Below are 22,941 nucleotides of genomic sequence, written 5' to 3' on the forward strand. Positions count from 1 at the left end.
TACACACGGTAGCCCATGGCAACCCACTGCCACAGGGGCTGCAGCCTACGCCGTCGCCGGCGACTCATGGCAGCCCAGCTCCAGGTTGAACTGCTGTCCAGCATCTTAGCTGTAGAGGGCAGTGTAACTGGCCCTCATATGTGGGATCCGAACCGTGGCCCTCTGGTGTCCCAAGCCAGTTCTTAACCATCGCGCCACTCGGCCGGCCCCAAGACAGATTCTTTTTAAAGTCCTGCCCTGTGGAGTTTAAAAGCTGGCCTTAGACTAAAATGTTAACTCCTTGCATGTCATACAAAGCCATCTTCTGTGATTGTCACCCCTTCTAGATGACCACCTCTGTTACCTCCTCCTGCAGTACTTACTCTGAGTGTTCCTGACATACTCTTATCACTGCATATTCTCATTCTTCTAGGGAATCCCCCTACCTAGAATGTACCCTACCTCTTCCAGTACCTGTTGAATTTCCTTTCATCATTCAAATCTCAGACTTCACCTTTTCTGTAAAGCCCCCTTTACTCTTCACTTCTTCCTTTTGCTCACGTTACATCTAGTGCTAAGTTCCATTTTAGCATTTTCACTGTGATCGTATTTTAACAATGATAACTTTAAGATTAGGAACTGTGTCTATTTTATCTTCAAATCCTAGAACCTAGGAAAATGCCTGGCGTATAATAATTAGATGCAGTAACCATGAGTTGAGAAATTACTATGTGTTAAGACTTTGCTCAGAGGTAACATACATTATCCCACTTAATTCTCAGCAACAATAGAGGTAGCTGTTATAATATCCCAATTTTCCAGGCAAGGAAACTAAGGCAAAAAGAGATCAGGTAATTTGCCCAGAGTCTCACAGGTAGGTAAGTGGTGGACTCAGGTTTCAGATCTCTGACCCTATGACCTCAAAGTGCACACCCTTAACCTCCAAGTTCTCCTACATTAGGAAAAACATAATTGTTGAAAAATTCTGATATGTCATATCTGATAGTATTTTGGGAGTTTTGTATGTTTGGAATACATGTATCTAAAGTAGAATTTTCCTGATTAGCACTTAGCATAGTGTGATTAGTATGGTACTTTAAGACCATTCCTTCCCATGTGTTAAACCAGATAAGGAAATGTGGGAGCTCTGTACTTCTGCCTCTGTTCAGGAAAAAGAAAATTAACACTTTCATTTTGTACATTTGTATTTTGTGTGTGTGTAAGTGTTAACACACATATGTATATGAGAGGCAGGCAAACTGTTGAAATATAAAAAAATAAAAAAGTTCTTGCTCCTTAGAAACATAGAGGACATCTAAGATAAGCCCTAACATAAATGAAATAATTAAAGAACAATTAATTGTTAAAGTGTTTTACAAGGGAGAAATCAGTATAAGGGAGAAAGAAGTAGAGGCTTTTAGGGAGTGGGTGGGATTTAAGGATATTCAGTGGAATTTGAATTAGTAAGGCAGAAGGAAAAAAAATCTCTCATTTTAAATCTACAAGAAAATAAGGTAGTCACTTTAATTATTAAGTATAGTTACATCGCCTGATAATTTTCCTATGAAAAATCATCTTGAGCCTTAGAAACAAGTGATAGAACTTGATGCCTTTCTGTGCCAAGTACGTTAACTGTAATATTAATTGGTATTTGCTCCATTAGAATACAGTTTTTGTCTTGAAAATGCCATTATGGATTTCATGATAATTATCATCTTTGGTTGAACATTCAAGTGAAAAGTTTATCATGGCAATCTTAATTTGACCAAAAATGCAAAGAGATCTTACTACTTATATTTACTCGTTTCCTCTTGAAACAGCAAACTCATTATTACATTGGGTAAGAAACAAAAAAGAAAGACCGAATCTTCAGATGACATATCTGATGTGGAGCAGATGGCACAGCATACTTGCAAAGAGGAAGACTCTCAAGTGAGTATTAACATTTTTTTCTGAGAGCTGAAGCATTGGTAGAATTATTTAGATAGCATAATATTGCTTTATGGATATTTATACTGTAGTTTAATAATCAAAACACATTTTATTGCATAGTAGAACTTATATGACAACATTACTGCAATATACTCCTAGCAGGATTATTACAGAATGTTAGACCTGGGAGGAAACTTACATATCCTCTCAAACTCCTTATTTGTCAAATAATGAAACAAAAGCCCAGAGAGGTTAAGTAACAATCCAAAGTCCTTCCTGGCTTTTGGTGCGGAGAAAGAACTATCTAGTGATTCCTGTACTTAGAGAATGCTTTTGAGTGAACTTAACGATGGACATGCTGATTTTTTAAATCACCTACAAATGAAAAAGCAAATGGATTGAATCATTCCTAGGGATAATTCCTTTGGTCTGCTTCTGTCAAAGAAAAAGATAACCACTTATATTAAAAATCCCCTAATGTAAACAAAAATACTGTGCAGTTTTCCTTTTTTTTTTTTAATAAATGACTATACAAAATAACCTTGTGAAGTTAAAAAAATATATATATATATATATAGTGAAGGTCATAATAATTCAGGCCACCCTCTGCTCTCTAATAATTAAAGTACAACTATAGGCCGTAGGGGTGGTGGCAGTTGTTGAATTATGGGGCCAGAAAGCCCCTGAATGGCCTTTCTTCTTCCTTATGCAGCTTCTTATCCAATGGGAGAGTAGTGGCTCAAGGCTCCTGGGCTGCTGCAAGCGTTGAGGTAAGGGCAGTGACCGAAGCTCCTAATATTACATGGCCTGGCGTTTTCTTTATATGTTATCCGTAACTTAGGGAAACTTATGATTAACTTAATCAACATGAAAACATTTAGTTTAATTTTTACTAGAATAATGCTGGCCATTTTTCCATTATATAATCACCAAACAATGAAATGGTAGTATAGGTTAACCTATATTTCTTATATACCTTTCACTATAGTATTAGTTCGCATTGATAGGTTTTACTCTAACACAAAAAAAGAAATGGGGAAGGAATCTATATTATTGGTATATTTTAATGTATCATTATATAAATGATGGAGAGGTCCACATAGCTTTCAACCACAATTGATTGTCAAGATTTGAAGGCTTGAAAAGTAATTTAAGGTTTGGAGTCAGATAGAAGTCTAAAAATGTGAATATGATATTTAATTTTTCACCTTTTAATAGAGAATACTTCAATAGTCTGACTATATTTAAAATATTAAATTATTTTAAAGCCTCTGCAGCAGATTATATTAAGATTATTATAGGAAACAAGTAATATGATATCATAATGAAGTATTAGTATTTAAAAGCATGTTTCTGACCTCTTATGTGGTAAAGCCTTTAAGACATAAGAAAAAAGCTAGAAAGAAGAAATTTGAAGTAAGAACTTGCCACTTTTAAATTGTGCTTTGAAAAACATCATGGAGGAGAAAGCCAGAAAATTCAAATTAGCCAAAAAAGCGACATCAAGTTAGTTTTTATAAAGTAGTAGAGCTATTGTATGACAGAGAAAGATAATTGATGAGAGTGACACCTTGTTTGGATATGCCTGATATGTAACTATATAATCTAGTGGAATATAATTTATGATGAAATTGGCTATATTCAAATCTTTTAGATGAATAAAATCTTCATAGGATTAGAGAGCAGTTTATAGTCAGTGGCCCTCGTTGTATCTTGTAAAGACTCGCCTGCATGTGTGCTTTTGTGAGTTCAAAGGATTCTTTCAGCCACTCATTTACTATTTACTAAAGACTAAGTGAGGCATTTCAAACTAGCAATAGGTGCATAAGTGACTAGAAAGGAAACGTTAATGCATAACAGAACGTTCTAAAAGTATATACTGAATTATTCTCAAACTTCATTATTTAGAATATTTGTGCCTAGTGAGACATAACATTGTTGATACATGCTATTGTTACAATAATAAATGTCACTGTTGGTTATTAATTTAAACTAGCCTTAAGCATTAAGAAGCACTGTATGATGCCCATAATAGAAATCTAAACATTTTTTTAGCCTACTGCTAAATTAGAGAGCCTTAGAATTTCTTCCAGGGAAAAAGAAATATTCATACCTTTCACAGCAGGATGCGGGAAAATTGGGTTCCTGTAAGTCTTTTTATTATAATTTTTACATGCCACTTTCCTGTTTCTGATATTAACAAAAGTGGTACCTTCTTTGAGTTTTGAAATGTAAATGTCTTCTTGGCCAGGAGATGGTGACTCATCCTGAATGAGGCATGGAGTTGTCTACTGCATTTGGCTGAGCTTATTCACCATATTAGTTCCTTTCATTGGTCTCCATAGAAAGAGGCAGAGGCACATTAAAGGCCACTGCAACCTTTCTGGATGCAAATAACAAGTTTGTCCGCACACCGCTTCTGAGCCAGCCATTTTTGTCATGGCTGTGGAAGTATGAAAGACCAACCAAATTGAAGACATTGTCTACTTGCTGATTGCATTTTGGGGAGTTGTCATGGGAGTTACTGAATATACAAAAGAAAAAAAAAGGGGTAGATTTACCAAATCTTGAGCAGTAGAATAGTTGGCTGAAATGCTTCCACACATGAGGTTTTAGAGAATTGAAAAAAAGCAAACCTAAGTCCTTTGGGGTTTTCAAACCAATGTGAGAGTTTGTTTTTATAGTGGGAACATCAAATATTAGGTATTTAGGTAAGTAAAGCCATGTATAGTGATACCTGATTTAAAATTACTTAGATTATTTAAAAATTATGTTACTAGTACTCTTTTAAAGGCTTATTTCTATTTTTATGATAGTGATATTCTTTATTTTCAAGGAAAGGTAGTAAAGTTAGTAAAACACTGGCTCCTCCTTCATTCACATTTAATTATTTTGTAGATTTTGTACTTTATTATTTTTGTGTATTTAAAAAAACATTTTATATTTTGTTTTATTCTTTTTTAAATGCAAATTCATGGGTTTTGTGGCAAGTATTATTTAATTTCTTTTAGTTTTATGCCCCTGATTAATTATTTAACCAGTATTCATTCATCCGATATACTTTTTAGATTTGGGGCAAAAACTGTGTAAATTTTAATAGTTTAAAATACGCATTTGTGTTGCCCAAGATGTGTGAAATAGTTAAACATATACGTTTTTACTCTTCTGAATAGTAGCTTCTAAAGAAAAGTAATAAAGCAATTACTAATTACTAATAAACTATATTTTGCCCAAGCTGTGAAATAATTAAATAAGATTTTTTTATTCTTAACAATTTCTGAAGAAAGGTAGTAAAGGTACTACTAATCTTTGTTATTTGAAACTTAAGGAAGTAATCTAAAGATTGTAAACCTGTGGCAAAGGGGAAATCATAAATCTTCCTTTAATTAAAAGGAAAAATGAGAAAAGATGAATGTTGCATACAGTTTTGAAAATTTAATGTACTAAACTGCAATGCTGGAGTTAATTATTTTAAAAATCTTTCCTTTAAGTCCTATAATTATGGTTCATTACAGAAAAGAAGATCAAATCGACAAATTAAAAGGAAAAAATATGCAGAAGATGGAGAGGGGAAGCAATCTGAAGAAGAGGTTAAAGGCTCTTTGAAAATAAAAAAGAATTCAGCTCCTTTACCTGGTGAACAGCCTTTACAATTATTTGTGGTAAGGCAGCTTTGGGATTATGACAACAAAACATTTTAAACCAACATAAATTCTTTAAAATGCTTTCATTATATTTCCTCCTAAAACCTCTTGCAACTTTTCCTCTTGGATTCTTTTTTGTAGGTAATAGAACCTTTAATCATTCAAATCAGAAAGCCAGGGATTCATCCACTCTCAAATATGTATTCCAGAAACTCCTCCAAACTCTGTCCTTTCTGCAGAGTATTTCTAAGTAATAAGCCTGATGATAGTACTGTTCTACTGAAAACTCTGGTAGTTCCCCAAGTCTTAAAAAGTAACGATGTCTTCTTAACACAGCATATGAAGTGTTTTGTATGGATTCTCTGGCTATATCTCCTGCCACTACTCTACAAGCATTCAGTCCACTGGCTTTATGAACACAGTTTCCTGAGTGCCATGTTTTGATACCTCTTATGTCATTTACATGTGCATTTTCCTCTCTCTCTAATTCCTTAATCTCCCTTATCTGGATTGTGAACAACTTCTGTTTGCTAGTCGAGTGATTTGGCACCTTAACCTTGGGCAAATACCTTCTCTATGCCTGAGCTTTCTAATGTGTAAAATGGGTCTTTTTTTTTTTTTTTTTTTTAGCTGAGCCATCCTGCCACCTGTTGGCAGCTCAGTGGCTGCTCAGCTCGGGCCAGGACTCGAACTGCTGTTGCTCAGAGCTCAAACTGTTGAGCGAGCTCTTAACCAACTGAGCCACTCGGCTGGCCCTCGAACGTGTAAAATGGAGATGAAAACAGCACCTACCACATAGTATTGTTGCAAGGATTAAATTAGTTGGTATAAATAAAGTGCTAGGAATAATGCCTATCACATGAAAAAGCATGTGTTCACTATGATAATGATGCAGATAATGAGGACAGAAACGATTTATTTTTCCATCTTTGTATTCTTAATGTCTGACATGATACCTGGCACATGTGCTACATAATTGTTTGTTAATTTTCTTGTATTTCTAAATGTACAAAGTGGAAACTAAAGGAGTTTTCAGAATGTACCATTATTTTTTTCCCTCCCTCCTACAGGAGAATCCAAGTGAAGAAGATGCTGCAATTGTGGACAAAATATTATCTTCTAGAGTTGGAAAAAAGGAAGTAAGTGATGGTACATTATATCTTATACTTTACATTCCATGGCCTAATAATAAAAGTCATAATTATTGATTTTATTTTCTTAGATATCACCTGGAGTGATGATTGATACAGAAGAATTTTTTGTAAAATACAAAAATTAGTAAGTATTTCAGTTAGAAAAATAATAGATGTTGATTTAAGTATAAGTTAATATATCTAACTATATTAAGATAAATTGATTTTTATTTTATCTGCATGTTAGATGTTTTATTATTTCATGAACTTAAACTTTAAAAAAATAAAAAGACTGAAAACCTTTCATGTTAAAAAAAAATTTAAAAAAATATTAATTATTAGCATCAAATTGTAGGACTATAAAATATGCATTTACAAATTAGACATTATATTTGAATTGTTGGACTTTTCAGTTTTTATTCTACTTTTTCCTTATAATTTGGTGCAAGAAAACCTTTAAATAAAATTATATTGTTTTCAAAACAAATTAGCTTTCTGATCATGACAAAATTATTACAATGGAGAAATAAATGATAAACCACATCTTGTTATCCATATGATTCAGTTTACCATTCTGTTTATGGTAAATTGCAGACTTTATACTAGTCTTCTTAGACTATACGAGTTATCACAGTGGCTACTGACATTAAATGAAATGATGAACTACCTATTTGTAAAGTGGAAGATAATATTTTGTAGTGTATGCTATGATTAAAAATAAACCTAGATAAGGCAAAACATGGTTTTATATATTCTAATATGTTGCTTTTATAAAAATTTTAGCTCCTATCTTCACTGTGAGTGGGCCACGGAACAACAGCTTTTGAAAGATAAAAGGATTCAGCAGAAAATCAAACGATTCAAATTGAGACAAGCACAAAGAGCACATTTTTTTTCAGACGTAAGAAAAAAAATGAGACTATTATGTGTTGAACTCTGAATACATGTATTATTTATCAAAACTTTATTATTCATTTTACTTCTTAGGCTTTAAACTTTGATATTTGATTACAAATGCTATCTACATATAATATTTTTCTTTTCGCAGATTTAGTTTGGAAACTTCCTGAAAAAGGAACACTCATAATTCAGACTGGTAGATAAATCCTGTATTTTTAAATAGCATGTGTTTCCATACTTAGAGGTGAATGTGAGTGTGTTAGTACCTCAGAGTTTTATCAACAAAGTTAGTCAAGTGGTAGAAATGGTAATGTAGCAAATAAATGGAAAATAATATTTTTCAGTATATGAAATGTGTATTTTCAATACCAGTTTTATATGTATGAACAGAACATTGTTGGAAAAAGTCGTTTACCCTTCTCGGCTTTACTAAATAGTCTGATGGTGTTCTTTCCTTCTCTAAAATCTTTTTTTTTTAATAGACTTTTTTTTTTGAGAAGTTTTAGAGTTATCTGAATTTTGTTTTTAATTTGAAAAATGTTAGACTTTTTATTTCAAGCAATAAGTTGCAAAAATTGTACAATGAATCCTCACATATATTTAACTAGGTTCCCTAATTGTTAACAATTTACCATTTTTGCTTTATCGTTCACACTCATTCTCCCTCTGGGAGCCTTTTCCATGCACGTACATTTTTTCTAAACCATTTGAAAGTAAGTTGCAAATACTTCATTATTTATTTTCTAAAAACATTCTCTTATATAATAAATAAATTCATTTATATATAAATATAGTATAATTGACACTAATGCAGTACTATTACCTCATCTACAGACTTTAGTCATATTTCACTAATTGTTCCACTAATGTTTTTATAGCAAAAATTGTGTTTGTGCTTATTCTGTTCCAGAATCCAATCCAACATCACATATTGTATTTAGTTGTCATATCCTTTCATCAACCTTATTTTGTTTTTTATTACTTGGACATCTTTTAAAAAAGAGTTTAGGTAGTTTATTTTGTAGCATGTTCCTAAATTTGGGGTTGTGTGATGTGTCCTAAGGATTCAGGTCATGCAGAGTTTTAAAAGAATGTCACAAAAATGATGCTGTATTCTCAGTGACTCCTATCAGGAGGTACATGATGCCATTTCAGCAGCACACTGTACAAGAAGTGATGAAGTAGTGAGACTGAGTAGGGGGAACCAATTTGAGTTGTAGTTAAGTAGAGTCTGTACAAATTGATGACTTATTAGGCTATTATTATTAAAAGAGAAGAAATCTAAGATGGCATCTCCATTTCTGGCTTTTATAACTGGGAGTACGGCTTAGAGGGAATGCTGTGTTACCGTCAACTAAGGAAGAAGTATAGGTTGAAGAGTAAATGAGTGCAGTTGAGTTTGATAGCTGAAACAGAGTTTGCAATTCAGTTAGGTAAGAAAGAGTATTTGCTTCAACTGAGAGATGAGCCTGCATTGGGGTGATTGGTGGTCTTCAACTCTTGGACCTGAGGAAAGTCGCAAAAGAATGGTACAGAGGCAGCTTTTAGGAAACTTCTAAAGAACATATCTTCTAGAGTAACTTATTTGTCTGGGGTACCTTATGCTTTTGTGCTATTTGGTTGGTTTTATTTTATATAACGGTGATTCATAATATAGACATCCTAAATATCTTGAAAATTAAAATGGAAGTGTTCCATTTTTTTGAAATTTAATTGAAATTAGACTTATGTGTTTGTCCTATAATGAATAGCTAGTAAATTTTCTTTCTACTTCTTTGTCAAATATTGTTACTTTTTAATTTTAGATGGAAGAAGAACCATTTAACCCAGACTATGTTGAAGTAGACAGAGTGTTAGAAGTCTCTTTTTGTGAAGATAAAGATACTGGTGAGGTAAATATTTGGTAAAAAAAATTTTTTTAAGTAAGAGAAACCTAAAACTTTCCAATGTTAAAACTTACTTCTTTTTTTAAAGTTAATGACCTAAAACAATAGAACATGTTTTATTAGTTTTTATTGACATAGGTTAATATATTTAAACTCTTTTTAACTATTTTTCCAGATGGTAAAACAAAATAATAATTTTTTTTTACAGCCTGTTATTTACTATTTAGTAAAGTGGTGCTCATTACCATATGAAGATAGTACCTGGGAACTAAAAGAAGATGTAGATCTTGCAAAAATAGAAGAGTTTGAACAACTGCAAGCTTTAAGACCTGACACAAGACATTTGGTAAGAACATATCTTAGACAACTTGATAAAATCCTAGCATTTCTTTATTCAGTAGGTTTAATGTAATCTTTGAATTTTTAATTTAGTCTTTGGTATACAATTAATACTGTATTTTAAAATTACTACATCGTATCATATATGTATGTTAATTTATTCCTTCATCAGTGGATATTCCAGTGTTTTGCTATTATACATAGTGCCACATTGAACAGTATGCTCTTGTACAAGTTCCTATAACACAATTCAGAATTTTAATTGTTTGGTCAGAGTATATGTACATTTAAAATTGTGATGAGTATTTCTTTCCAAAGTTCCCTCCAGAAAAGTTGTGAACACTTCTACCTCATATCTGAATTTAATAACTTCCTTTTCATTTATAAAAATATCACATATATCAGTTTCAACTCTAGGTAGAGTAATTAATTCTCTATAAAAAATTCCACATTATATTGACTTTTCCTTTGTTTTCTGTAAACCAGTTATTTATCCATAACTAGATAGTTCATCTACTTCCATAGTAGCTTTAGTTTTAGAACTGTTTGTATAGAATATTGTTAAAGGCATATATAAATTAGGCACACTGATTTCTTAGAGATTACGTGCATATCTTTTCCCTGTTCAAAAAAAAAAAACTTGAGTCAGTTTTTGATTTTTCTATTACAGAAAATGTAGAATTCTAGAAAGTTATGGCAAGTTGTGATATTGCTAATAATTACATAATTTCTTACTTTCATGTCTTTAAAACAAGATTGTTCTCATGTCAATCCAGTTTAGGGAGCCAACCAACAGAAATTCACATAGAGGATTCATATTATGATTTAGTTAAATATTTTGGTCTGTCCTTTTTCAAATATGATTTGGTCATAGAAATTTCTTACTTTATTAAAAGAGAATTTATACATGAAAAGACAGGAACCTATCACTTTTGGATTAGCACCAGAATGAGGCAGGCTTCCATGAAAAATTTGAAGATGTGGTGTAAGATAAGAAAATGAATGAATTGTTCCATGGAAGAGATCATATTGTTTTTATAATAATGTTTTTTTCTTGTATTCTCCTTATTTTCTGGTCTTCTTTATTTATCTCTCAGTATTACCCGTAGCCTATTACCAAGAGAACAGCAGCTAACCAGCAAATTTTTTTTTTTTTTTTAAACTTCTCAATGCCTTTTCTTGAAGCAGGAAACAAAATGTGTGTTCACTAGTTCAGGGAGGGGTGGATCAAGGGATATTGTAAAAGGGAAAGGTTTTCTTTTTGGGGTGGACACGATGTGGTGTGTCTGTACAGTGTTGAATAATGGCGACAGTGGATATCCTTGTCTTTTCCTGATCTTAGGGAGAAAGCATTCAGTCTCAACCATTATGTAGTATGTTAACTTTGGCTTTTTCAAAGATGCACCTTATCAGGTTGAGGAAAGTACCTTCTATTCAAAATTTAAAGATAGTCTTTATTAGAAATAGATGTTGGGTTTTCAAACCTATTTTCTACATCTATTGAGAATGTCATATTTTTGTTTTTTAGTCTGTTGATCAATATCGATTAATTTTCAAATTTAAACCACCTTCTATTCCTGGGAAATACCCTACTTGGTCATGAAGTATTACCTTTCTTATATATTGCTAGATTCCATCTGCTAAAATTTTGTTGTGAATTTTTGCATCTCTGTCCATGAGGGACATTGGTCTGTAGTTTTCTTGTAATGTCTTTGTCTGATTTTCGTATTATTCATTGAATAAGTTGAGGCATATGCCTTCCTCTTCTTTTTTCTGGAACATTTATATAGAACTAATTTGGTCTTTAAATATTTGTGAAATTTCATTCTAATACCATGTAATATTCTGTTCCTGTGATTACTTTAAAAATATTGCTTATGAGATGTACAGAAGATTACAAGTCTGAAATACATCATTCATTCTTTATTTTTCCACTAAGGATCGTCCTCCCTCTAATATTTGGAAAAAAATAGATCAATCCAGGGACTATAAAAATGGCAATCAACTCAGGGAATATCAACTGGAAGGACTCAACTGGCTCTTGTTCAATTGGTACAATAGGTATGTAGTGTATCTTAACAGAAAAACATTTAGTACATGACAAAATATGTTAAATAAAATAGGTACTGCGGTTGTTATATTATTACTGTCATGGACTCTTCGTTTTTGATAGTTAGGTTACCTCAGGAAGATATGTAAATTATAATTTAGGATTTTGACTACAATTGCTTTATTTAAATATACCAATCAGAATTGAAGAAAGTTGATAGTTTATTTAATAATTAAATTTGAAATACCTTTCTTAACATCATAAAACATCTATGTTACAGAATGATTTTCAACTTATCAACCTAGTATATTTCTGTCTGTCAGTAATTGAGTCTAGTTAGTAAGGTATGAGTAATTACATCTGTGAGAGTTAAGTCTTTTATTTAATGTAAATCTTCAAAGAAGGTTATCAGCAATTCTAAGGAATGGAATACAAAATATCAGAACTTAATAATGAATTATCCCCCTTTTATTAATTACCTTGTTTTTAAGTTGTTCAAATGCTTTATGGAATTTTATCTTACTTTTTCTATTGAGAAGAAAAGATAATTGCAAAGAAGTAAAAATGGTACCATGATTGAGAAAGAAGTATATTAATGTATACAAAGCAGCAGATGAAGGCACTATTATTAGTAATAATAGTTAAATTTGATGACACTTTTATTCAAAATTTTTTTCTGTATTTTTACTTCTCACATGGTTCTTCTGAGTTGTCCCACTTAGTAATGGTGAATCATAAGACTCAGTCAGATGGAGTTAGGGAGACCTGTAATCCCATGCAATTCTTTCCCTGGCTTATATTTTGTAAATATTAATCATGATTTTCCCCAAGAGAACCTTTCAGGTAAAGTTGTTCACAAAATATTTTTTTACTTCCCTCATCAGTACCCTTTCACATTTTCTGCATTGCTTCTTTTAAACACTCACCACTTTTCTCACGCCCTTTATCAGAACCCTACCCCTGTCACTCTGTTGTGACTGCTTCTTAGAGAAGCCAAGGGCCAGCCAGTAGATGACCTCATTCAAATTCTTGCCTGCCACCCAAGCCTATAAATGTAATTCTTAACCTCTACTCCCATGTACCAGAAGTTAAAAGATCCCTCCCCAGGACCAAGACTAATGCTACCACCTCAACTCTTGACATGCATCTCATCCAGTCTTCTCAGACTCTCCCTTCATTCAGTTAGCATCCTTGACTCTTATGTCTTCAAGCCACCTCTGAAGACCAGTGCCGCCCCTTCAGCCTCTGAACAAATTTGGATTTAACCTATGTATAAAAGTAATAAAGAAAAGGATAAAATGTCTCCTTGTTCTCTTTCTCATTCTAGCTACCTTGTTTCCTCTTTGTAACTTCCTAGGCAAATTTCTAGGAAGAGTAGCCCGCACAACCTCTGAAACGCTTAATTTTCCACTCCACAGGACAGTTTTCAGCCCAATTTGCTGTCTGCTGCATTGGATCATAGTTGCCACTCCTTCCTTCTTTAAACTTTCCCCCCATTCTCACTCACAATGGCTTCCAGAATGTGACTTTCTCCCAGCTCTCCAGTACCTCTGTGACCGTTCCCTTCAACAGCCTTTGCTGATTCTTCTTCATCTGCCTACCGTTTCAGTGTTGGTTTTTCTTGCTCAAAATTCTTTTTCTTTTCCTCTTACATATTTGTTCTCCCTGGGCCATATTCTACATCCCTCTGTGCCTTCACTTACCAGTAATATTCGAATGATCTCATACTTTTATCTCCAAAAGTATGTGAACCCCACGTCTTATTTCTGTTTGCCTCCTGCTACCTTAATGTCTATCAGTGATCCTTAAAACACAACAGATACAAAATCAGTCTTATCATTTTTTGTTTTCTCCATACCAAATGTATTCTTCCTCCATATTTTGTATCTCAGTTAAAACTAACACAATTCATTTAGTCCCCCAAACTGAAATCTGGCTGTCATGTACATGCTGTGTACCTGATTGATCACTAGGTTCCAACCGTTCCAACTCATAATTAACGTTGGAATCAGTTCTCTCCTCTTAGTCCCTCCTCCTTTAGTCCAAGTGTCCACCCATTCTTTCCTCCATTATTGCACTACTTTCCCAGTTAGTGTTTCAAGTTCTAGTCACCTCACCTTCTAATATGCACAATGGCACTAGAGTAAACTCCAAAATACAAACCTAATCTAATCAGGTTTGAAAAAATTTTTCAGTGACTTCCAGTGCATATTAGAATGATGTCTAATCTTTTTAATTTATGACTCCTGCTTCCTAATATTATCCTCTCCCTTTACCCTTCTCTCAAAACCATATTAAACAACTTGTGATCTCCTAGTGGATCAGGTTCTGTACACTTCCATTCCTTTGCTGTGCTCTCTGGCCAACACTGACCTCCTGGTGGTCTTCTCATCTCTCATCTCAACCAGAGTGTGACACTTACTCCTCTGAGCTTCCATAATAGACTTAATACTGGTGAGTCTTAACTGGGCATATATCATAATCATCTATGGAGCTTATTTTAAAAATTACAAATGCTTTTATTCTATTTCATACACATTGAATCCGAATGGATAGGGGCAGGTCCTGCGTTTCTATCTGTTTATTCCAAGCCTTGTAGGCTCTTCTAATGCGCAGCCAAAGTTGAAAACCAGTGCCTAATAGCACATTGCATGACTACTTATTATTTATTTGCATGTCTGCTTCTCTAATAGACACAAGCCCCTGGAAGGCAGAGAACATGTTCTATGTCTTTTGTATCCCAACTTCTCATACTGTCGCTGAGATGTAGAAGGTATTTAATAAATGCTTCCTGAAGAAAATATTTAGTTTGCCTTGCTCTTGCCATTTCACTCTTTTAAAAAAATCAAACAGCTATTGGGTGGTATCTTTATTTTGGAGCTACAAAAATCTAGTTTTCCTTTTGCAGGATAATAATAAAATCGTAATTATAAGCCTACTCTGCACTTCAGCAACTTTTACAAATGCAAGTGTTTTAACTTGATCTTTAATTATTTTTGTATATTTATCTTTAAAAACATTGTAGTATATAGAAAAACCCAATGTATGCTTGGATAATATATTTGTTTATTTCAGACGAAACTGCATTTTAGCAGATGAAATGGGTCTTGGCAAAACCATTCAATCAATTACATTCCTCTACGAAATCCTTCTGACTGGTATAAGAGGACCTTTCCTGATTATTGCTCCACTATCTACTATTGCAAACTGGGAGAGAGAGTTTCGTACGTGGACTGATATTAATGTTGTGGTTTATCATGGGAGCCTGATTAGCAGACAGATGATACAGCAATATGAGATGTACTTCAGGGACTCACAGGTGTGTTCTTGGTCATTTTGTTTGTTGTGTGAATGGTCAGGTTTGAACAAGATAAGTAGTACATATTAATTACTTTCAAATTTAGGATAGATTTTCATTGCCTACTTAAGATCTTACTTAAGTCTCTTTATTCATCGTATTTATTTTACAATAAATTTTAGTAGCGAAAGAGAACAATGACAATAGTAGTCAAGTTCATGCTCTAGTTCAGTATAAATTTGCTGATCTATACAAATGTACAAATTTGTATCTTTAATTTTTAAACTAGAATGATTGTTTTACTAATTGTTTTTAAATGACATTAACTTTACAATTATAATGGTCTCTTTGTTCTTCCTCCAGTTTTTTTTCATCTCCATTTTTAAGAATTAAATCTCCAGTGAACACCATGAGTTTAAAAGTGCCTATTGACGTGAAGCCATAGGTTCTCTCTTGTGTTCACTGGATTTTGGTTTTAGACATTTTAAAATTTTTGGTTTGTTGTATAATATGTCCAGATGCAAGCACACCCCTGTGTCTTTTCCCCTTTGGATTGGTTATTGCAGTACTGTGGTGATTTTATGGTTTTCTTCTCCCATATATTTTAGAGGAACGTTTTAAATTTTACTTTGGCCATGTGATCATTAGGAAAAGATTTCCTATTTTTCTGCTTCATACACAGATCGTAAAATTAAGAGATGACATTATAAGAAAGAATTGCCTAGCAGAAAGTTAAGACTAGAAATCATGAAATGCCAGGTTGTAGTTTTGAGTGGTAATATGACTTTTTAAATATAAACTTTTAAGAAATAAGAAACAAAATCAATGAAAACACATTTTACACAAAATTGTACTTTTTAACTGGAAAGGGTTTATCACTTGGCACTCTGCCTGTACCTCAGTAGCACCTTAATATTTTATTTTTCTTTCACCAATTCTTCTGTTTTTATACGGACCATCATCATTTATAGCCAGGTCATGTGATGTGATATAGGTTGAAGTAAGGCAATATGCATAGCCTACTTTTGCCTCCCAATTATGAGTGATTTTGTTTCTGTAACCTCATTTTCTCTCATTTTGTGGTTGAAATAGTTACATTTCTATGAAATTAAGCATCTACAAAATCCTTTAATTATTTCTCAGTTCTATTGAAAACTATCATCTTTGTGTCTTTGGCGCCTATGACATCTTAGATTATAGTTTGATTTCCTTCCATAATGTTTTATTATTCTTAATCATACATATGTACAGTTTTAAAGCTGTATTGGTAACATAGAAATCACTTAAATATAAGTTTTTACAGAAGGTACAATTAAAATATTTTAAGATTATAACAGGTTACAATTTTAATATCTCTCATGAGTTTGGTATAAATATGATAGCCACAAAGTTGGAAGAGTCTTCATATGTTGTATTCTTAATATTATATATTAAACATTATATTTTTATGGTAAATGTTATACATTCTAGAAAAATATCTGAGGGGTTTAAAATTCCAATAATAAAGATACCTCATGAGACAAATAGATCTGTACTTGAAATATAGAAATAACTTTCATTATCTCTTTTAAGTATATTTTAATATAAATTAAATTAATATTTAACTTCCGCTTTTTTCAAGTTACTAAATAGCTTGAAATCACAGTAGTAATAAAATTGTGCTAAAATTTTCTGAATTGCCCATAGAAACGTAACAGAGATAATAACACTAATAACCACAAACATTTATTGAGCATTTACCATGTGCCAGGCATTACTCTAAACGGCTTACATATAGTATTTCACTTAATCTTTGTAATGCCAACCTTGTAAATAAGTAATGTTACTCCTAGTTACAAATGAGGAAACATCTATAAAGAAATTACAGTTTCTCCCAGAGTCACAAAGAAAATTGGGATTAATAAGCCCATTTCATTTTGAATTAAGAGCCCTTATTTTTAATGTGATATCTTTAACTGCGCACATTATACAATAGCTCAGGTTTTTAATGCTGTATAAATACTATATAGCCTTATACTTTATACCTATTTTAATAATAATCTACTGGAGCTGTTGCTCATCTTAATGCCAGCACATGCAATCAGTATGAATTAATTTAAAATAATTGAGTTAAAACCCAAATCAGAACACACAATCTTTCTTAACCCTTCTTTTCTCCTAATTCCTAATAGTTTATAGTTTTCAGTCCATTTAAACATTCTCTTCACTTGGATTCCCGGTCTTCGTATTGTCCTACAGCACCAACTGTGTCTTCTGAAGCCCCCTTTGCTGGTTCTTTCTCATCTTCTCTTTATCTAAATGTGGGGGTAACCCAGGGCTCAACCTTCAGATTCTTTTATATCTAGACTCATTTCATCAGAGATTTCACTCGCACAACTTAAGTACCATCTACACTACTGGAAACTCCCAAATCTATGTTACCAACTCTAACCTCTTTTTTAAATTCTACAGTCGTATCCAAATGCCTATTCAGCCACTTCACTTGGATGTCTAAGAGATGTCTCAGACATAGCATATCCAAAAGCAAAATCCAGAATTCCCTCACTGTAGTAAATAGCAACGCCACCTTCTAGTTGTTCAAGTTAAAAATTTTAGAGTCAAACTGGAATCCTCTATCTCAGTGCACATCTGTCCGTTAGCACATCCTGTAGCTCAGTTTCCATCAGTTTGTAGTTCAGATCCATCCAGAATTGAGCACTTCTCATGACCTTCAGTGATGATCTCTTGCTTCGATTACTATGTCAGCCTCTTACTTGGTCTCTCTAAACCCTGTCCTTGGGCCAGTACAGACTGTTTACCACAGCAGCCAAAAGGGACTCTTTTCAAATATATGACAAGTCATGACACTTTGTCTCAAAACTTCCAATAGCTCCTTGCTCCAAGTTCCAGCCAAAGTCCTTACACATACAGTCTCATTCCCTCCACACTCAACTGGGTTTCAGCCACTGGCTTTCTTGCCGTTATTTGAATACTGCCAAAGATACTTCTGCATTAGGGCCTTGCTATTTCTGACCAAAATGCTTTCTTCTCTAGATCTCTAGGGATCAGCAACATTGTTTCCTCCCTCATTTTCAGGACGGTGCTCAAATGTCACTTCTCATTAATGGCCTCTCAGCCACTGTATAAATTTGGTCTCAGTTTATTTTATTCCACAACCTTCATCACTTTCTAACTTAGTTTTTGTTTGTTTGTTTGTTTGTTTTTAATTTTTTCTGTTGTTTCTTTTTTCCTTAATGGCTCTGTACTACATTTGAACCACTGGATTGTCAGTCCCACTTGGATAATTACTTTTGTCTGTTTTGTTTACTGCTATATCTCCATCAACTAGAACAGGGTCTGGCACATAGACACTCAATAAATATTTGCTGAATAAATGACTTGAGTAGCTAATTTTGATATTAATAACTTATTATATGTGTGGATTCTTAGATGTAAGTAATAAACATTAATACTGAAATTTCATTCTCCAGATTGTGTAAATGGTCATTTGTTCATTGCCCTAAAATTATTGTTAAATCTCATAAAAATTATAAAACATTTTATCAAGGGATACTTATTTGGGTATAATTATAAATTATGTAATTATGTAATAAATTATAAATTATGTAATTATGGGCATAATTTTTAACATTCTTAAAACACAGCAATGTATTACAGTTTTAATACTAAAACTTATTTTAAGGAAGTGTCTATGCATATATAAAAATTTCAGTAGAATGACTTATAGCAGATGTCGATAGATTTATTTTTATGCTATTTGACAGGAAGTAAAAATTATGGTCAAGATATTCTAGCAAATTGTTGTATTTGATGATAAATTTCTAGGGGCGTATCATTCGAGGAGCTTACAGATTCCAAGCCATCATCACCACTTTCGAAATGATTCTTGGAGGCTGCGGAGAGCTTAATGCAATTGAATGGCGATGTGTGATTATTGATGAAGCACATAGGTTAAAAAATAAAAATTGTAAACTTCTAGAAGGTCTGAAACTCATGAATCTGGTAAGTAACATCATTACTATGATTTAATTCAGTTCTTAGCTACATAGTAAAAGATTAGATAATCAGAATTAATGGTAAAAACTTATGACTTTTTAAATTGTGGAGTATGGGTATAGCTGATTTCTATCTGTGGTGATTGAGATTGTTTTTGCTTTAATTAGTAAGAAAAAAAATCTCATTTGTTTCCTAAGTCTTAAAATTTTTTAGCTGTTTCCTCCAAAAAGCTTTAGTAATTAACATCAAGAATGAAAAAAAAGAAACCTCTGTAGAATGTACTATTAAAAAGAAAATAGCATCATCACTTTTAAGCCCATACATTCTTTAATAAAAAGTCCTTTCACCAAAGTTGTAATATTATTCAGATCATTTATGATAGAGGGATAAAGTTCCTACATGATTCTACATGCTTAGCAAGTAGTTATAATTAATAAAGAAGATTTTTAAAAGGCTCCTTCTTAGTGTGTATGCTTCTTTCATATCAAAGCGGCTTATCTTTTTGTTAATTTTGATTCAATTAAGATCACATAACTAGTACATGAGCACTTGAACAAATAACTCAAATATACAGAAGTACAAACAGAAAACATTAAAGTGCTCCCTTTTACTCCCTGCATCCATTCCCACTCCTAGTTCTATTTCTTACTCCCCTCCCCCTCCAGTGTTTACAGGTTGGTGTGTATCTTTCTAGGTGATTTACTAGCATATATGTACACATGCAGATGTGTAAATACACATACAAATACTTAGCTAAGGAATTTAGAGGTATTGTCAAGTCGAATTTTAAAAAATTTGTACTATTATCATTAAAAGTGTTCTGTTTACTTCATTCTGTTACAATTATGTGTGATTTGTAATGCAGTTCTAGGTTAGAAGCATATTGCAGTCAGCCCTCACATTGTTGGATTGTAGCCTTAATGATCTGAGAATTTGTTCTTGTGCGAAAACCAAATGATCAGCCAAATTATAAAGAATGAACACAGTTTTGTATACAAATTACCAGAGCAGGAATGGTTGACTACAAAAGAAGTAAATACCCTCTTTATTCTTAAAAAGACTATTTCCTTGAGAAAATCTAAAATGCGATTCTTAATTATTTAGAACTTTTCTTTAAAAGCACGAATAGGTAAAAGTAGCATGTGAAGTGAGGTAATTGGAGAATGATAAAGAGTTTTGAAAAAGTGATGGAGAAGAAAATTAATGAAGATTTGTGGGTGGAGATGTATTTTGAGTTGACTCTTGAAAATTTTGGTCAGAAGAATACTTGCTTTTCCAACACTGAACATTTGATAACCTACGTCAACTTTCATATAATTTTAGTACTGTGGTGTTTGACGTGAATTTTTCTTGCTTTATATAGGAACACAAGGTGCTTTTGACTGGCACCCCTCTCCAAAATACAGTTGAAGAACTATTCAGTCTTCTTCACTTTCTAGAACCCTTAAGGTTTCCTTCTGAATCAACATTTATGCAAGAATTTGGGGATCTAAAAACAGAGGAACAGGTATCCTTTTGGTCTCTGTGAATAAGCACATCAGCTCTTTTAGCATTACAATTATATGTACATTATGTGTAATTGAATGTGCATATATATTATCTCCATCATTTTTTATGCAGGTGCAGAAGCTTCAGGCCATCCTGAAACCAATGATGCTGAGACGATTAAAAGAAGATGTGGAAAAGAAGTTGGCCCCTAAGGAAGAAACCATCATTGAAGTAGAACTTACCAACATTCAAAAGAAATACTACCGGGCTATTTTGGAGAAGAACTTTTCATTTCTATCGAAAGGAGCAGGGCAGACTAATGTACCAAACTTGGTCAATACCATGATGGAGCTCAGGAAGTGCTGTAATCATCCTTACCTCATCAAAGGTACTGAAAAGGATGGCGCACAAATACTTGTTTCTTTCAACAAATGCTCATGAAGAAGCTGGGGTGGCTGTTACAAGCAGAGGCAGCGGTCCTCTAAGTCTTACTTCAGTCTGGAGTTCTGGGGCCTGCACGTGTTTCAGAGCCAGGGCCGGTATGCACTGCTTCAGGACAGGTTCCCGCATTAAAATGCCCGGTCACAGGGCCAGGAGTTGGATTCAGTCTAACTCGGACTGGAATTTCTCCTCCAGTTCAATCCTCCTCACACACAAAGATAGCAAAGCCCATGTTTGGGCCTCCATATTCACGCATTTTTTTCCTGGTTTCTTTCCAGTCTGGGAACCCCAGTTAGTGTCTCTCAATTTTTTGTGCTGTAGTGTTACTTTTAAGGTCCTGTCAGATTCTCCACTGGCATTCTCTCTGTACAATGTTTGGGTCTCTTCACTTATTTCTGGGAATACACTCTGCATCTTATTTTATCCAAGACAAGTTATTTCTTAGCCTTTTAACTAAGTCCCTTGAGATCCTGGTACTCTTTTTAAGACTAGACAGGCGGAGGGCAGGCAGAGAACCTTTGCTGCTGACCTGGACTCTGGAGGAAGTATGTGACAGTGACTTGTAACCTTACTTCCCTTTGAATTTTTCTTTTTTCCTTGTTTTGATGGCCAACAGGATGCCCATAGATATATCCAGATTAATTATGATCACCCTTCAGTGATGATCACTGTTATATCGGTATTTAAATATTAGATGTTCGTTTAAAAATAAATGTTTACTCACCTAGGTTAGGACCACATTTTTATTCATTCATTCTTTCCCTAATAGCACTCATTAAACACTTAGCAAACATAAATTTACATAAGGCACTATGCCAGGTGTCTGGGGAGACAAAAGGATGCTTAAGACATTGTTTGTATCCTCAGTGAATTACAGTCAGGTTTTGGTGGGGACTTAGCCGAAAACATAAATGATTCTACTAAGTAATTTACCTGCCATCAGAAAATTTTAATTTGTTGCAGAAACACAGAGGAGCAGTAATTCTGACTTTTGAAGAAAAAAAAAAGCAATTGGGAGTTGTCTGCATTTGTGCATTAATCTTATATTTCTTTGACAGGTGCTGAGGAGAAAATACTTGGAGAATTTAGGGATACCTATAATCCAGCTGCTTCTGATTTTCATCTTCAAGCGATGATCCAGTCTGCTGGTAAATTGGTCCTAATTGATAAATTGCTTCCCAAAATGAAAGCGGGAGGGCACAAAGTGCTCATCTTCTCTCAGATGGTGCGCTGCCTTGACATCTTGGAGGACTACCTGATCCATAAAAGGTAAGGCGTGCAGTCCGTCTACTGAAGCATACTGTAAATTATGCTACGTTTATGTCATTCAGGTGCTGGCAGCACTGTGTTGTAACCCACCTTTACTCACATCTTTCTCTTCATCTAGATAGGAATTTATTCAAATCTATGAGTACAGATAGTTTAGGATTATGTGTCAGGTGTTTTCTTAACCTACTTAAGTTGTAGTCGTAGGTGGGGCTAAAGAGACTGATTTAGAAAACTTTGCAAACTGACAGATATTTGACCTAGGAATGGGTTTATTAGTGTACATTTTACTCAATTTGTAAACTTTGTAGTAATGACATTTTAAACAGATTTGTAACATCTTGAAAATGGAAGAAAAATTGTTCAAGATCCTTTGCAGATCTATTTCATTATTATAATTAGAGCTGGAACTTGCTACATTTTCATTCTTGTCATACACTTTATAAAATTTGTTAATGATTTAATCTTTTCTGATTTGTTAATATTGAGTTTTGTTTTGGTTTTTTTTTGGTACATGATAGTCTTAAATATTGTCTAATCAGTATTTAGATAAAGAGGATATTTATCAGGATATTTTATCATAGAACAT

The 22,941-nt window shown here is 33.4% G+C and overlaps 1 protein-coding gene across 1 annotated transcript in view; it reads left to right on the forward strand.

The window, feature by feature from the left end:
• The window catches only part of CHD9 (chromodomain helicase DNA binding protein 9), a 135,656-nt gene that overhangs the window by 49,593 nt on the left and 63,122 nt on the right, over nt 1-22,941 (forward strand). The window contains exons 4-16 of the mRNA XM_019644273.1: nt 1,800-1,911; nt 5,427-5,573; nt 6,626-6,694; nt 6,778-6,833; nt 7,472-7,589; nt 9,394-9,480; nt 9,683-9,820; nt 11,753-11,874; nt 14,939-15,182; nt 18,987-19,163; nt 20,521-20,664; nt 20,778-21,033; nt 22,145-22,355. Of these exons, the coding sequence (XP_019499818.1) occupies nt 1,800-1,911; nt 5,427-5,573; nt 6,626-6,694; nt 6,778-6,833; nt 7,472-7,589; nt 9,394-9,480; nt 9,683-9,820; nt 11,753-11,874; nt 14,939-15,182; nt 18,987-19,163; nt 20,521-20,664; nt 20,778-21,033; nt 22,145-22,355 (1,881 nt within the window). The remainder of the gene's footprint in view (nt 1-1,799; nt 1,912-5,426; nt 5,574-6,625; nt 6,695-6,777; nt 6,834-7,471; nt 7,590-9,393; nt 9,481-9,682; nt 9,821-11,752; nt 11,875-14,938; nt 15,183-18,986; nt 19,164-20,520; nt 20,665-20,777; nt 21,034-22,144; nt 22,356-22,941) is intronic.

Source organism: Hipposideros armiger, unplaced genomic scaffold, assembly GCF_001890085.2.
Source record: "Hipposideros armiger isolate ML-2016 unplaced genomic scaffold, ASM189008v1 scaffold_4, whole genome shotgun sequence".
Taxonomy (NCBI): Eukaryota; Metazoa; Chordata; class Mammalia; order Chiroptera; family Hipposideridae; genus Hipposideros; species Hipposideros armiger.